The sequence below is a fragment of the Nothoprocta perdicaria genome, unplaced genomic scaffold (genome assembly GCF_003342845.1).
Source record: "Nothoprocta perdicaria isolate Ctin4 unplaced genomic scaffold, notPer1 scaffold_40, whole genome shotgun sequence".
NCBI lineage: Eukaryota > Metazoa > Chordata > Aves > Tinamiformes > Tinamidae > Nothoprocta > Nothoprocta perdicaria.
In genome coordinates, this window is record NW_020455644.1 from 1,742,699 (window position 1) to 1,756,582 (window position 13,884).

Below are 13,884 nucleotides of genomic sequence, written 5' to 3' on the forward strand. Positions count from 1 at the left end.
CTCTGTCAACAGTGGAAATCTAACTTGACCTGGTCACAGGTATGTGTCACCAGTTTTGCAAGACCAAGGTCGAGAACGAGGGATTTTTTTTTAATTATTAATTGTTACAATGACAGGATCCCAATAATGAATGAACTGTTTATCTTTTTGAAAGAAAAAGAAATAAATATACAAGAGAGTGAGAGAGAAAATGTTTGCAAATTGGTGACATAGCCACCACACAGTGCTGTGCTTATCTCCTGGTTGGAGTTGGAGGTGGCTGGAATTTTCAAATGTCCTCTGAGATGACAGAGAACAAATAYGATATTGCTCCTGCAGCAGGTTATAAGCAGCAACTTCAGCAGTCAATCCCAAATAACAACATTGCAATTTCTCACAAACAACAGCACAATCTGTTGCTCACATGCTGGATTTTAGATTTACCATGGAAGGTAAATATGAGGGGCATTTTATGAGAGGCAAGGCATATTTTACAAGTCAATTTACTTCCTATTGCCTTTTTCCTAGTTAACAATATGGAGCTCTGTGGAAACAAAAACTGAGAATAGAAAAAGGCAGGAAAATGAAAGGCCTCTCTAAAATCATAAAAAAAAAAAAACTATTTCAGAGGCAACTCTTCATGACTTACAAAGGTAGTTAGAGATTTAGTAAAATGTTACGGAAAAAAGTGCAGTTTCATGATCCATTTAAGTCAACCAACATAAGGCCACAATGCTGCTTTCTTTTTCTTCAGTCCCTACTACCTCCCTCAATAAATCTCACCAAACTTTGCAGGAAGCTGAAGATGATTGCCCCAGCATAAAAGCTCACCAAAGGCCTCCTCCCCTGTGTCYGGCCATGCAGCCCTACCTTTTCCCTCGCACGGTCCCCGACTCTGGCTGGGTTTTTGCTAAGTTCATCCAATTCACTAGTGGAGTAGGAAGCAACACTCCTTTTCTCCTGAATTTCTTCCCTGGTGAGCCAGTAAATTCAGCAAACTCACAGAGAGGTCTGATGGTCAAGGTAGTAGCATAGCCACAAACCAAGTCTAAAGAGGACAGTCTAAGAAGGAATAAGAACTTTCCTCTTGGCTCAACACCCRTAAGTTTCTCAGTACCCCCTTCCACTTCAGGGAATATATACCATAAGAGTTGAGGTGCATGGGCCTGGCTGTTAAACCAGGCAGCTGTTCTAATAAGGAGACAGAAAGCTTCAGTTGTTAGACAAAAGAAAAAGAGTTAATCCATTTAGTCTCCATTAGGATTTTTTAGGTGTGGCTCTGGCCAATCTTTAAGCCTTTCTTGTAGAGGATTCACACTCTTCAATGACCTTTAAGTATTAGGGGCAGCCATTAGCACTTCTCAGCATAACAATATTAATACCAGAAGGGAGAAGGAAACAGATCAAACCTGAAGGAAGTAAACCCGAAGGAAGGGTGGAGGAGCACACGTTTACATGTTTGCTGCTGCTATGGCTCTCCCAGAGACTCCTCACAAGGAGGATACTTCACCAACAGGAAAAGAGGGGATCCAATCCCATTTCCCTTCCTCTCCCCCCCCCCCTTTTTTTTCTCCTTAAGACTCCAATTCCTGCATGGGGTGCCAAAACACCAGAAGAGCATTGCCTCTTTCTGCTTGTACTCTTCGTGCTCCACTACACGTTCGCTCAGGGTAAATGTAAACACCAGCAATGCAAACACATTTGGCACTTATCAAAAAGACACAATCCAATCAAGTAGAAATCAGCTATCACTACACGTTTCAGCACAATCTCATCAACAGTTGCGGGAAGTTCTTGTGTTTGTTTTTAGTTTAACTCCCACTTAAAACTCCAATGATTTCTTTTTTGGGGGAGGGGAAAGGGGTAGCGGTGAGGATGGCTATTTCTCATGTACTGCAGCCAAATGCACCCTGTTCCTCTTGGTCCCCTTGAACTACTTCAAATGTGAAGTGGAAAGCAGCCTGTCACTGAGCATCTCTCCTACAGCTGCTGATCAAAGACACTGCCTGGAATCTCCCAATGTTTCAGGCCTTTTCCAGGGGGCTACATTTCCCTGAGGATTCTCACTCAATGAGAACGTCAGAAGCAAGAACCGAGCCCACATCAGTCAGACTTTTTCCAGGCCGAAACCACATTCAGGCTACTGCACAGATTCCATTATTCTGCCATTGATCCCAGCAAAGGCAGCGAGCGCGTGTTTCCTAAATACCTCTGGGAATGGCTTCCTGTGATTGCAATCAGGAGAGCACTTGAGCTGGCAGCACCTCAGTGGACCTCYGTCTGAAACCTGTGCATGGTTGTCCTCATCACCACAAGGTCTATATCTTATGTAAGAGATGTAAGCTATGTAAGCTTATCTATGTAAGTCAGAGGCAGTGTGGACCTGGAGCACATACTCCATTTGATGGCAAGTGCCAGCATGTGCTCCCTTGGCCTGGTAATAGATACSTTGCCTGCTCATGGGAGAGGGCTAAGTGGCTTTGCACTTACCATGGGGGTAATCTAGGCAGCAAGATTGCATTCCACAGACAGCTATCACGGAGCACAGAAGCTGCTGTACATCTGGACTTCACCCCGGGGCCATTGAAACGCTGTGGTTGTAGCACTGCAGCATCGTTATCTGAAAGTCCTCCCGTGCTCTTTCACTGATGGAGAGTTAAGGCCAAGGTCCTTGGATGCTCCTCAAGACTTTGACATCTAAACTGGCCACCACTTTAGGCACTGACTTCACCAAGCAAACATTAGAAGTCATGAGCTGTTATTGTCAAAAAGTGGGAAGAAAAAGGAAAAAAAGAAAAAAAGAAAAAGAAAAGAAAAAGGAGAGCAATAGTGCTACTTAAACTGTCAAGCAGTCCCTGCCATCCCCGGCAGGAATATATTGTTCATTCTTGCTTCCTTCTTTGCATCAATACAAGCATTGCAGCAGCTACAGAATTAACTGACCTGTCTAAAAAAATAACCATTTTCCTCACTTCCAAACCACTTAATAATGTGTATTATATTACACATATATATAGCTTAAGCAGATTGAATATAGAAATACATGGCAGGCTTGAAACTGAGGCTTACAATGCAGATTTATCTGCTAAATTTTGGCTACTGCTCGCTCAAACTTTTAGGTATTCTTGTGAGTAAAAATGAAACCATTAAAGCTGTAGGTTTTGCCATAATAATTCTTTGACATCAGTCATTTTCATCTAAAAGACCAACAGCGACAACAAAAATACCTTCAAATGACCGTGCCCCTAAATGGATCCTACGAACAGGCTGAAATGTAAAGGCAGCAGAGCAGAGTCCTGCTTTCACTGAATGAACTACCAAAAGAATTAGGTGAACATCAAAAAAATCTCTTGCTGTACAGTAGACTTCATGCATAAAACACAAAGCTACTGAAAAAATAAGCTACTCTGTGCATAAAACTAGAGACTAGGTTACCACAGGTGAGGCTTTGTTTGCCCTGTTTGGAGTAAAATTTAGGATTAAATGCACCTRCCATTTTAAATAGCTTCTGAGCCTTCCTAACTTCACATTGACATATCCTCTGAAACATCAGTTTAAGAGCTCTCCTGGCCTAAATTGTGCATTCACTGGGGCAGGAGAGGACTTATAAGGGGAAAGAAATGAGAAAATCACATAATAATGATGAAATTAAATTTTTGCTATTGAGAACTTAATACTGAGAACAAGCAAGCATTAACATACAAGCAGCCAACTAGGCTCTTGAGATCTCTCTCCACAAGAGCAGCCAGAGCATTGCTACTGATTTGCTGAACAGGAAGACAGAAGACCCCCCCCCCAAAAAATACATGGTTATGTACCTGTGTATTCCTGGACTCTGAAGCAAGTTGTCCAGATTAAAAATAAAGATTGCTTTCTTTCTCAAAGGAAACTTGCAGCCATGTCAAATAACTTACACAGACTGTATTACACATTATTGCTTTACAGCCAATGGGACTAGGGGYGTTACATGAAGCTTAACAATTACGACCTATCTCCACTGGGGAAAAAAAAAATCTAACCAACCCTGAGAAAAACAGGAGGGAATAATCACGAGAAGACCAGCTCCTTTCACCTCAGTATAAACAAATAATCAAAGAACAGATGGATCCTTGCATGACATTTCATTGCAAAAATTACTAAAATGGCATTACAACCATTTTTGAGTGCCTACTTCAATAATAAGTTTTTATTGTTATACTCCAGAGCTTATACTTCAAAAAGAATCTGTACTTGTATTGGACCTCTCTTTACAGACTGTTAAGTGACTTTGACTCCACAGATACTTTCTTCTCCTACTTACAGCTATCATGGCCCATTGGGAATGAGCTGAACATCATTTTGGGGCTTTTTTTTTTTTTTAAGCACTGAGAACACTCCAGGGAGGAGGAACTCCTTGCTCTTTGCCTGATGCTGTTAATAAAAGAGTGTCTGACTTTGAAAAAAGCTCTAAAAACATTAGACCAAATTTTGGTCAGAGATATTGAAGGCAGGGTGATTTAAAACACATACAGAAGGAAGACAACAGCTTTTCCCAAACGAGCTGGGCTTTAAACACCGTGTGAATTCAGGCATTCAGAGTTTGAACAGGTTTTAGCAATAGAAGCTAAAAGTGGTATGCACCAGGAAAACGAACCTGTTTGCTGCCTCTCCCAAAAGCAAGAAGCAAGGAAGAGCAGTCAGCCTGGCTTTAGYATCAGCACATACAGGACAGGCAGGGCCTTTTCCCCTCCTTCTTCTCAGATCATCTTTTTGTCAGAACGGCTTGTTCCACCTATTGCAGCATCTAACCTACCTCTACCGCGATCCATGGGGGTGTCAGCATGGGAGGAAGACAGGGACTGACGTGTGTGCAGCACTGGAAGCCGGTCTGATGCTGTGGCAATGAGCACTGGGCTGGAACCAGCTACTAGGGGGAAGGCGAACCTCTCTGCTGAAAAATGTGGAAATAAAGGTGTAAGCTAAAGACAAAAAACCCAGAACACTGAATTTTACTCACAAGCCTGCAATTTAGCTGATGGTCAAAATCTGAGTGAAAAGGGGACTCTTCTCTAGCCATATAAACCTTCTGCACCTGATTAACACCACTCACATGTGGAATCCCTCCATGAGCAGCTAGTTACTCRAGTAAATAAAGTCAGACCTTGCTTTATCTTGATTTTATCTACAGCACTGCAGTTTTATCTTCTTTCCATGCAGCACTTGCTGTGCTAACTCAGCAGTTCGGGCAGGCAAGCTGTTCTGTCTCCTTTCTCTCTCACCACATTTTGTTTGGTTCTARAATGAAAAGGAGGGAGAGCCTGGGAGGTTAAAGGAAAGTCTGCAGAGGATTCCTCTTCCCCAGATTAGGATTTAATTGTATTCCTAGTGAGTCCCTTCTGGTTGCGCTTGGTCTTTCAGATGAATGTTTCATCAATATGATTAGGATCACATCCCTCAGTCTAGTCTATTTACACAATCGGTTGTGACAGCTCAGAGTATAGTACTCCCTAAAGGAAATATTAGATACCACCCTATCATTTTATTCAAATCATATTTTGCACTCCACACTATCAGCCTAATGTCATTCTCTCCTGGATTATATAGCTGCGATACCCAGCCAGCACTAAAATCCTTCCAATAAGGATCAGATTAATATTTATATTAGCCATCCTAGTATTCTTATTACCCAGGCGGCCCTGGGTGCTTCCGAGGAGGAAGAGAAGGGGACGTACAGGCGAAAACATTAAAAATGGGGATGCGGGGAGGAATCAAAGTGGGAAGCAGTCCCTCCTCCCCCAGGCGCGAACACGCGTGGATCGCGGCCTGGACCGGCGGCGCCTCCGGCCCGAGAGCCCAACCGGGCCGCGGTTCCGCCGAACCGGCTCGGCTTGACTCCCTTCTGCACCCACGGGCGCACATCGGGCCCGGAGCCGGCGGGGAAACTTGGCCTTATTTTTCCTTTCTTTTTTGGGGGGCAGGAGGAGGGACCTGGCACCAGGTGCGTTKGCCCTGGGCGAGGAGCGCGGCCCGGTTCGGCCCGTTCGCACCGCCTGGGGCGGCGGAGCTCGTCACGGAGCCCTCCCAGGAGCGGGGGAAAGAGCAAGCGGGGCACGGGCAGCCTCGGCGTGGGCCTGGAGGGAGCGCTCCAATTCGCACTGAAAGTAACAGCCCGTCCTGCACTTGAAGAGTGGGAAAAAAAAAAAAGAAAGAAAGAAAAAAAAAAGAAAAATAGAAGAAGAGAAGAATAAAAACCCTACGAGTTGGCAGAGTGCGGAGCGGTGCCGCTCTGGGCGCTTTGGTTTTGCCCTTAATCCACTGCTGAGGGCGCTGATTTTTTTTTCTTTTTTCCTCACTGGCTTCATGAGAGGTGCGAAAAACACGCGAGCTGGTGCCGAGAGGCGCAGCCTTACCGATAGGAAACGGCGCGGGGGCGGCGGGTCACTTCGTTTTTCCACCCGGGTGTTTAATATAGGCACGAAAGCGCGGGACGAGCGCCGAGGAATGAAGTTTCGTTAAGAAGTCACAAGGGAGTCCCGAGGTGCCCACGCCGAGGGAGGCGACGAGTTTCGGAGCGGGGCTGGTAACGAAAAAAAAAGAACCCCCAGCGGTTGCCTGACCCTCTGAAGCCGCTCKCCTTTCGGGGAAAAACCCGTTCCCGCTACAGCTCCTCACCCGCCCGGAGTCGATGTGTAAATAAATAAATAAATGCATTAAGTAAATGCATTAAATAAATGCGAGGCACGCAGCTCAACGAACCTCTCGTGTGTTGTGAAAATGCCCAAGTTAATTTTTAATTCGAAGGAAATAGATCCCAGTGGTTAAAAAAAGATACTAAAATAGAGTTCGTCCTTTTCGCGCGTTGCATGGGTCTGACTAAATTGTACGGGAGAAATTATCTCGAGGAGCAGAATGTCTCGCACGGCCAGAGTACGTGGCGACAAAGCAGATCATGCATTTGCCCCAGAAGCGAAACAGTAGCAAGTGAATTCCGGTTAGCATCCGAAAAAACAGCCCAACTTTCTTTCCCGGGGAGGCAGGCTGCGCAGCCGCTCGCCTCTCAGCCCCGCACCGCCTGCAGCGGGGCGGCAGCAGCGGGGGGCTTTTCTCTGCACTGCCTTTTACCTCGGCTTATTCCTCTCCGGTACAGCTCAACTTTCGCAGCTGCACGGAGTTTTCATGTAAGAACTAGCGAAATACGTGCACGGAGGCTGCGCCGTGGTTACGGTGCAGCCTTTGCCGCCCGAGAGCTGCAAGGCGCAGTCGTCGCGGCTGGGCTGGGGACGCGGAGCTCTSTCTTTGGGGAGCCTCTGCACGGGTTTTAGCACCCCTTCCCCAGCCGCCTCTGTGCAGCCGGTTTGGAGGAAGGGGGAAAATCCTCCTTGGGCTCGCCCAAGTCCGCGATAACGGATCTGCCGAGGAGGGGCGGCTCTTTCTTGCCCAGTGAGCGCTGTTTGCCCCGCTAAATCGCATTACGAAGCAGAGTGCAAGGGTAGTTAACTTTATCTTCCGCTAATGTAAACAAATAAGAAGCATGCAGTTGCTTGATCTTTATTTAAATATAGCGTTGTTTATCAGTGTCATCCCGTGAAGATTAATTAGATACCTTTATTCGCAATTTGGCGTCTGACACCCCATTTTAGGAATGCATTATAATCACAAGGTGTTAATTGGGGCCAGTCAGGCACTTATGTTTCTATTAAACAGTGTGAGGACTTTTCACAAGTATTAAGCCTTTTTTTTTTTTTTTTTAAACTGCGCAGTGAAAAAGAATATATATATGCATACATATATACATACGCACATATACATGTAAATCTCTTCCGAGCACCACAGTGCTGTGGAATCGCGCTCCCGGGCGCGGGAATGTTTTGCAGCCCCAGCAGAGCAGCCGGAATGTCACTGCACCCCGGGGGGGACATTTCCAGGAGAGCCGCGGGGATATCCCTCCCCGCGAGGAAGGGGGGAAAGAAAGGGGGAGGGGAGGAAAAAAAAAAAAAAAAAAAAAAAAAAAACTTTAAACCGCTAAAACTCTCCCCGGTGCCCCCGTGGGACGCGCCTGGCGGTGCAGGGGCGGCTGCTGGGCCATCGCCGATGTCTTTTCCCCTTATAACGATGAAGGGGGAGCCTCGCCTCGAAACGTGCGCGCCAGGAGCCCGTGTAAGCACCCCGCGCTTGCCTTAGCTCCTCAGGGAGCGGGGGTGTTGTTTTTCCGTGGGAGGCAGGCAGCGCTAACAGCTTAATCCCATTACCGCCTTGCATTTCCTCGGGAAGGCTCCCGGCGCCCCGGCCGCAATTGCTCGCCGAGGAGGGGGCTCTGCCCTGGCCCCCCTCCCGCCGCGCCGATAAGCGCGCGGGGGAAGCGGGACGAGCAGGGAAGGGACGGGAGGCACCGGGAGCCGCCCCGGGGCCACCGGGGAAGAGGCGCCCAAGCGSCCGGCCCCCCCCAGTCACACTGCAGCAGCGGGGAAGCAGCGGAAAAAAAGAGCCCCAGTCTCAGGCCTGGCACCACCACATTTATTAAAAATTACTACTATGTACAGAGGGGAGGGGGAAAATAAAACCAAGCTGCACCGGGAAGAGATCGTGTGCCAGCGGTGTAGGGGCGATCCGCTTAAAAGGGCTGAGAACTAGAGAWAGGCAAGAAAGTGGATAAGTTAACATCACTTCCAGTTTTGTACAGGGCAGCTGRAAAAAAGTCACCTTACCTACACGTAAATAGAAATTTTTTTTTTTTAAATAAGCAATGCATTTGCAATGTTCTGTACGCTAAGTTTGATTAATCTGAAGAAAATGCCTTTAGGACTTCAAAGCACCACTGGAGGTCCTGCCAACTGCACTGCTATAAGTAGACTATTTATACAGTATTCCACAATATTCTACAGTGTACCTAGACAAAACACAACTGTACACTTTGATTCTTTTTGGCCACCTCAACAAAGGTTAGGCTTTTGGGATAGAGGCATTCCCCCCCCCCCTTACGCTAGACTAAAGGAAGTCGAATTTGGTCACTGTAACTCCACCAYTGGCAACAAGGGCTTCAAGACAAGTCTGCCTGGCACACAGGCCTTATTTTGACTGTGTTCTGCCAAGGAAAGCCCTAGCTGAGCAGGATCCAACTCTGCAAATTGTGCTGCAGCACAGCCTAAAGCACAACACCTTTTGTGCAGCGCTGCCCCTCCAACCCAGCCCCCTTCCATTCAAAGGTTAGGCAGGAAAAAAGGGGGAATTAGGGATCCAGACTCCCCATTTCCTGCCCAGGAGTGCATAGATTTCATCAGGCCTCTGAGCCAAGTCAAACTGTACACTTTAGTGTCTTCAATAAATAAGCTGCACTGTAAAACTCTAGGCTCTTGCTTACAGCTTCCACATGTGGTTCTTTCTCAAGTTAAGAATTCGGTTAAACTTTGCTCTCTCCCTACTCGGTTACCTGCAACAGTCAAAAGCTTTGGCACCTTCTTTAGAATTGCACACAACAATTCAAGGTGGAAGGTAAGAGTCTTTTTGGCAATTGTGATGCAAAAAAAAACCAAGGCCACCCTGAAAAAAAACCAAGTTAGCCAACTGGGATAAAAGAACACTTTAAGAACTGGTATAGAATGCGTAGTAACCCATGCCTTTTGAAGTGTCTTTGCTATAGTCCTCAGCATTAATGTCCTCACATTTCATAGTCGGGGAATTCTCATTGCTTGAAGTGCTAGGGGAGAGTCGCCTTCTCTTACAAGCACCCGTGTAGACCCCAGAATCGTTCGAATCTAGAGACTTTATGGAGGGTGGAGTCTCTATCCAGGAGGAGCCAATTTCTTCCTTGACCTTCTCCTTGGAAAGCTGGTCTTCAGAGAAACCCGGAGGGCTTGTTCGGGAGGTCCATGGTAATCCCGTTGTCATTTTTCTCTGGTAAGAGCCTCTGCTCCCCCAGCCTGCCATGGACGGAAATGTTGGATCAGGGTAATATCCCAGAGCATGGGATGTCTGCAGGGGAAGGGATTTAATGCCGTACGGGAGCAGGGTGCTCGGCGAATACTCCGTCTCATAGGAGTTCATGTCCAACTTGTTGGCGCCGGGCTGCTGCACGGGGGTGACGAACCAGCGCTGCGGGGGGCTGGCCACCTCCTCGCCCTGCTGCGGCGAGAGCAAGCCGTTGGCCTGCGGCACCGCCCGCTCGCCGTTGTAAAACCTGCCGGGGGGCAGGTTGTTCACAAACTGCTCCTGGAAGAAGGGCTGCACGCTGTACCGGGCCCCAGGCACGATCTGGTGGGATCTAGGAGAATCCGTGGGAGATGGAGTTAATCTGTCATTTTCTGAAGCTGTGTACATGCTACAACGTAAAAGAGAAATACTGAGTGTTGTCCTTTACAACTCCAGGCACGCTACTAAAACAAAGCGCTGAACAAGAAACCAGCACGTTATCACTGAATCAAAATCACTGCCAGGTTGAACTGGCTGAAGTTCATTTTCATTCATCTGTTCTCAGACTTTACACTGCTCCTGGACACAGGCATCTAATCATTACTACATATATGCCCTGTTCTCAGCCAGGCAACCCATTTTAAGTGAGGCACAACACTTTCTCCCAGAAGCCATGCTCAGTACGCACAGCTTTCCTAAGGCTGTTTGTAGGCAGCATGAGAGCATTAGGCAGATCTTCCAGGGGCAACCTGATGACACTGCCTGTTCTGCAGATATACTTGAAACCCCAATACTAGTCTTCGGGCTAAAAAATTTCTTAGACCGTTYACCCAGAATCCAGAAGCCTGTCGGAAGATACATGCATTAACTACTCAAACATCTCTCTAAACAGAAGGCCTTTTTGAGGCCTTTTAAGTCACTGCCTCAGCTACCAATGCTGCCAGTAGAAACATTACTGCTTCAGAAACACTGAAGCTTCTTCCCTATATGTACATATATTTAAGMCAGAATTACCTCTAACATACAAAACAGAAATGTACTTACGAGTCATAGTTGTCTCTGAAACCTTTTGCAAAAGGATTGTGATCAATTTTGAGCTGCGTAATCTTAAAAAAAAGAGGCAGAACATAGTAAGATGATATGTTGAACACATGCAGTTTAGGTTCACTAATTCTCACTTCATACACACATACTTACATCAGTGTTTTGATAGGCTGTAACTGCTATGAATTGCGTTTCAGGAAAAATAAATGTTTGAGTCTTAGAAGAATCATTCAAATCTTCAACACCATCTTCAGTCACTTCTACAATATGAAGCCGAGGTTGGTATTTGTGAAGAGACTGCAGTACTATCATCTAGAAGAAACCACACAAGTGATGAGTTGTTTCCACAAGTCACATTTAACATTAATACTTATACGAACAGTCAGGCTATAAAATACTTGAGTTTTTTTGATTTGGGAATGAATCAGCTTTAACTAGCAGTAGGAGACAATTCACCCATGTGTGTGGCTCTCACCATCACAAGGTTACGGATACGCTAAACTCTGAAAATGCAGAGGATCAAGAAACAGAAGCTAGACCCTTCTTTGTGCTTTCCTCTGGAGAAAGACCCATCGGCTAAAGACAAGGAAACCCACACACCTACTTCCGACATTGCCCTTTTCAAAGCTGATGAGAATGAGCGGCTTGCTAGCCATTTAAGGAGGGGACAAGTCCCGGAACCAAGGACGTGGCAGCCCCAGAGCGAAGCCGCAGGCCGGCGGCGTCGGGGGCGGCAGGCAGCGGCTGCTCGGCGCCTACCTGGGCGTTGTTGTTGTTGGCACCCTTGTTGTTGGTCAGCTTCAGCTTCCCGAAGGAGATCTCCTGGCGCATCCAGTGGGCCCCGGTGTTGGGCGATTCGGGGTGCACGTAGACCTTGTTGCCTGGCCCAAGACAAGGGACTAAGCGCCAGGCGGCGCGGGGGGACCCGCGGTGCCCGGCGTGGAGCTGCCCGTACCTTGCATGTTGTTGTCAGCCTTGCCGCACGTCACCCACTTGCCGCCCTGGAAGCGCCAGTGGTTGGGATCCGCCAGCACCACCTCCACGAACACGTTGTAGTGCGCCGTGGGGTTGAGGCCCGTGATGTTGAAGCTCAGGAAGGGGAACATGCGCCTGCGGAGGACACGGAGGGTGCACGGCATGCTCGCGGCTCCGGGGCAGAGCCGCCACCAGCCCCGGCTGCTACATTTCCCGGGAAAACCCACCCGGCCACTGCCCGTCAGGGGACTCGACAGCGGACCCGCAGCCGAACGGTCCCCCCCCCGCGCCGCCGTGCGCGCCGCTTACCGGCCCTGCTTGGTGATGATCATCTCGGTCTGGTGCCGGTGGAACTTGAGCCAGAGGGGCCGGTTGCAGAGGAAAACCTGCGCCCGCAGGCCGGGCGCCGCGGCGGGCACGGCGAGCGCGCCCAGGCCGCCGCACGAGCCGGGCGCCGCCGCCGCGTAGGGCCCGTACAGGGGCCCGCCGCCCGCCTGCCCGTACTGGTAGCTGCTGCCGCCGCCCGCGCCGAAYTGCGCGCGGGCGCCGGGCGGGCACACGGCGCCCGCGAAGCCGCCGGGCGCCAGCACGGGGCCGTAGGGGTAGCGCGGCGCGGCGGGCGGCTGGTAGACGGCGCCGGGCTGCGCGGCCGCGTACGGGAAGAGCGAGCAGGGCCCGCCGCCCAGCTCGGCGCCCGGCGGCCCCGGCGACTGCAGGTAGTAGCGCTCGGGGCTCACGCTCTCCAGCGCGTAGCGCGCGGGCGGCAGCTCCTCGTCGCCGCACGGCGCGGCCTTGCGGCCCTCCGCCTTGGCGGAGCCGAAGGGCGGCTCGCCCGTCTCGGCCTCCCCCAGCATGGCCGGGAGCTGCGCGGGCGCCTTGTCGAGGCGCGGCGGCGGCGGGACCGGGACGGCAGCGGGCGGCCCGCGGGCGCTGCCGCTACTGCTGCCGCCCCCGGCGCCCTCGAGCGGGTAGAAGGGGCCCCCCGGCGCGGCGAGCGGCGGCTGCTCCCCCAGCTGCATCGGCAGAGCCCCCGGCGCGGGGCAGCGGCGCCGGCCCCGCGCTTTATAGCGCAGCGCTGCGCGCCCGGCGGGGAGGGGCGTGCGCGGGGCCGCTGCCTCGCCGCCCCCGCCGGCCCATTGGCTGCGCCGCCTGACACTAATTCAATTAGGCGACTACTAATTGGGACAAGTCACCTGTGACTCGGGGGTCCCCCCTCCCCCGTCTCCGCTTCCCTACCCCTCTCCCGAAACCTCCCGTCCCCGCTTCCCCACGGGGCGCAATCCCCCCGCAGGGGAGCGGCAGCATCCGCGGCGCAGATCCCCGCTTTCCCCTCCTCCCCCCAAAACACTCGCCCCCCTGCCGGGGTGTCGGGGCCTCCCGGGGACCCAGCCCGGGCGCGGAGCGGGAGGGAAGGGGGAAAACGAGACGGGGGCCCCGCTGCGACGGGGCGGGCGGGAGCGCTCGCCCCGCGCCCGCTTCCCGCCCGTGTCCCCCTCGCCCCGCTCTGCTCGGGCCTCCGCCGCCCCCCGGCTCCGCGGGCAGCAGCAGCACCGTGGGGTGACACGGGGCCGCTCGTGGCGCTTTTATCTGGACGTCGCTCTGGAAACCGGAGGGGATGATTCGCAGTTTCATTTTATTTTAGGCACCCCGTGCTGGGTTCCTCGCGAGCCCCTTTCCCTGCAGGATCCCTCCCCCGCAGGCAGCTTTCTAGCTCGGCCGGGTGCCGGCTCACGTGGAGCCTTTTTTATTTTTATTTTTATTTTTATTTTTATTTTTATTTTTATTTTTATTTTTATTTTTATTTTTATTTTTATTTTTATTTTTATTTTATTTATTTATTTTTTTTCTCGGCGGTGAGAGGGACGCGCACCCAGGAGGATTTAGTTGCTTGCGGGGAGCGGGCAGGGCCGACGTTAACGATTTCGTTGCTGCCTGCGAGGATGCGCCGCGGCTTGGCGAAAGAGCCTGAGGGATTTTTGATTGTGATTATTATTTTTTTTT

The 13,884-nt window shown here is 50.3% G+C and overlaps 1 protein-coding gene across 1 annotated transcript; it reads right to left on the reverse strand.

Annotated features, from left to right (window-relative positions):
• Positions 1-8,647: 8,647 nt before the first annotated feature.
• On the reverse strand, positions 8,648-12,902 carry EOMES (eomesodermin). The gene is made up of 6 exons (XM_026045526.1): positions 12,193-12,902; positions 11,864-12,018; positions 11,668-11,789; positions 11,062-11,220; positions 10,909-10,970; positions 8,648-10,273 (listed from the first exon to the last, which is right to left on the reverse strand). Exons 1-6 carry the CDS (start codon positions 12,900-12,902, stop codon positions 9,538-9,540), a joined length of 1,944 nt encoding a protein of 647 aa, XP_025901311.1. The 3' UTR covers positions 8,648-9,537.
• Between the last annotated feature and the right edge of the window lie 982 nt (positions 12,903-13,884).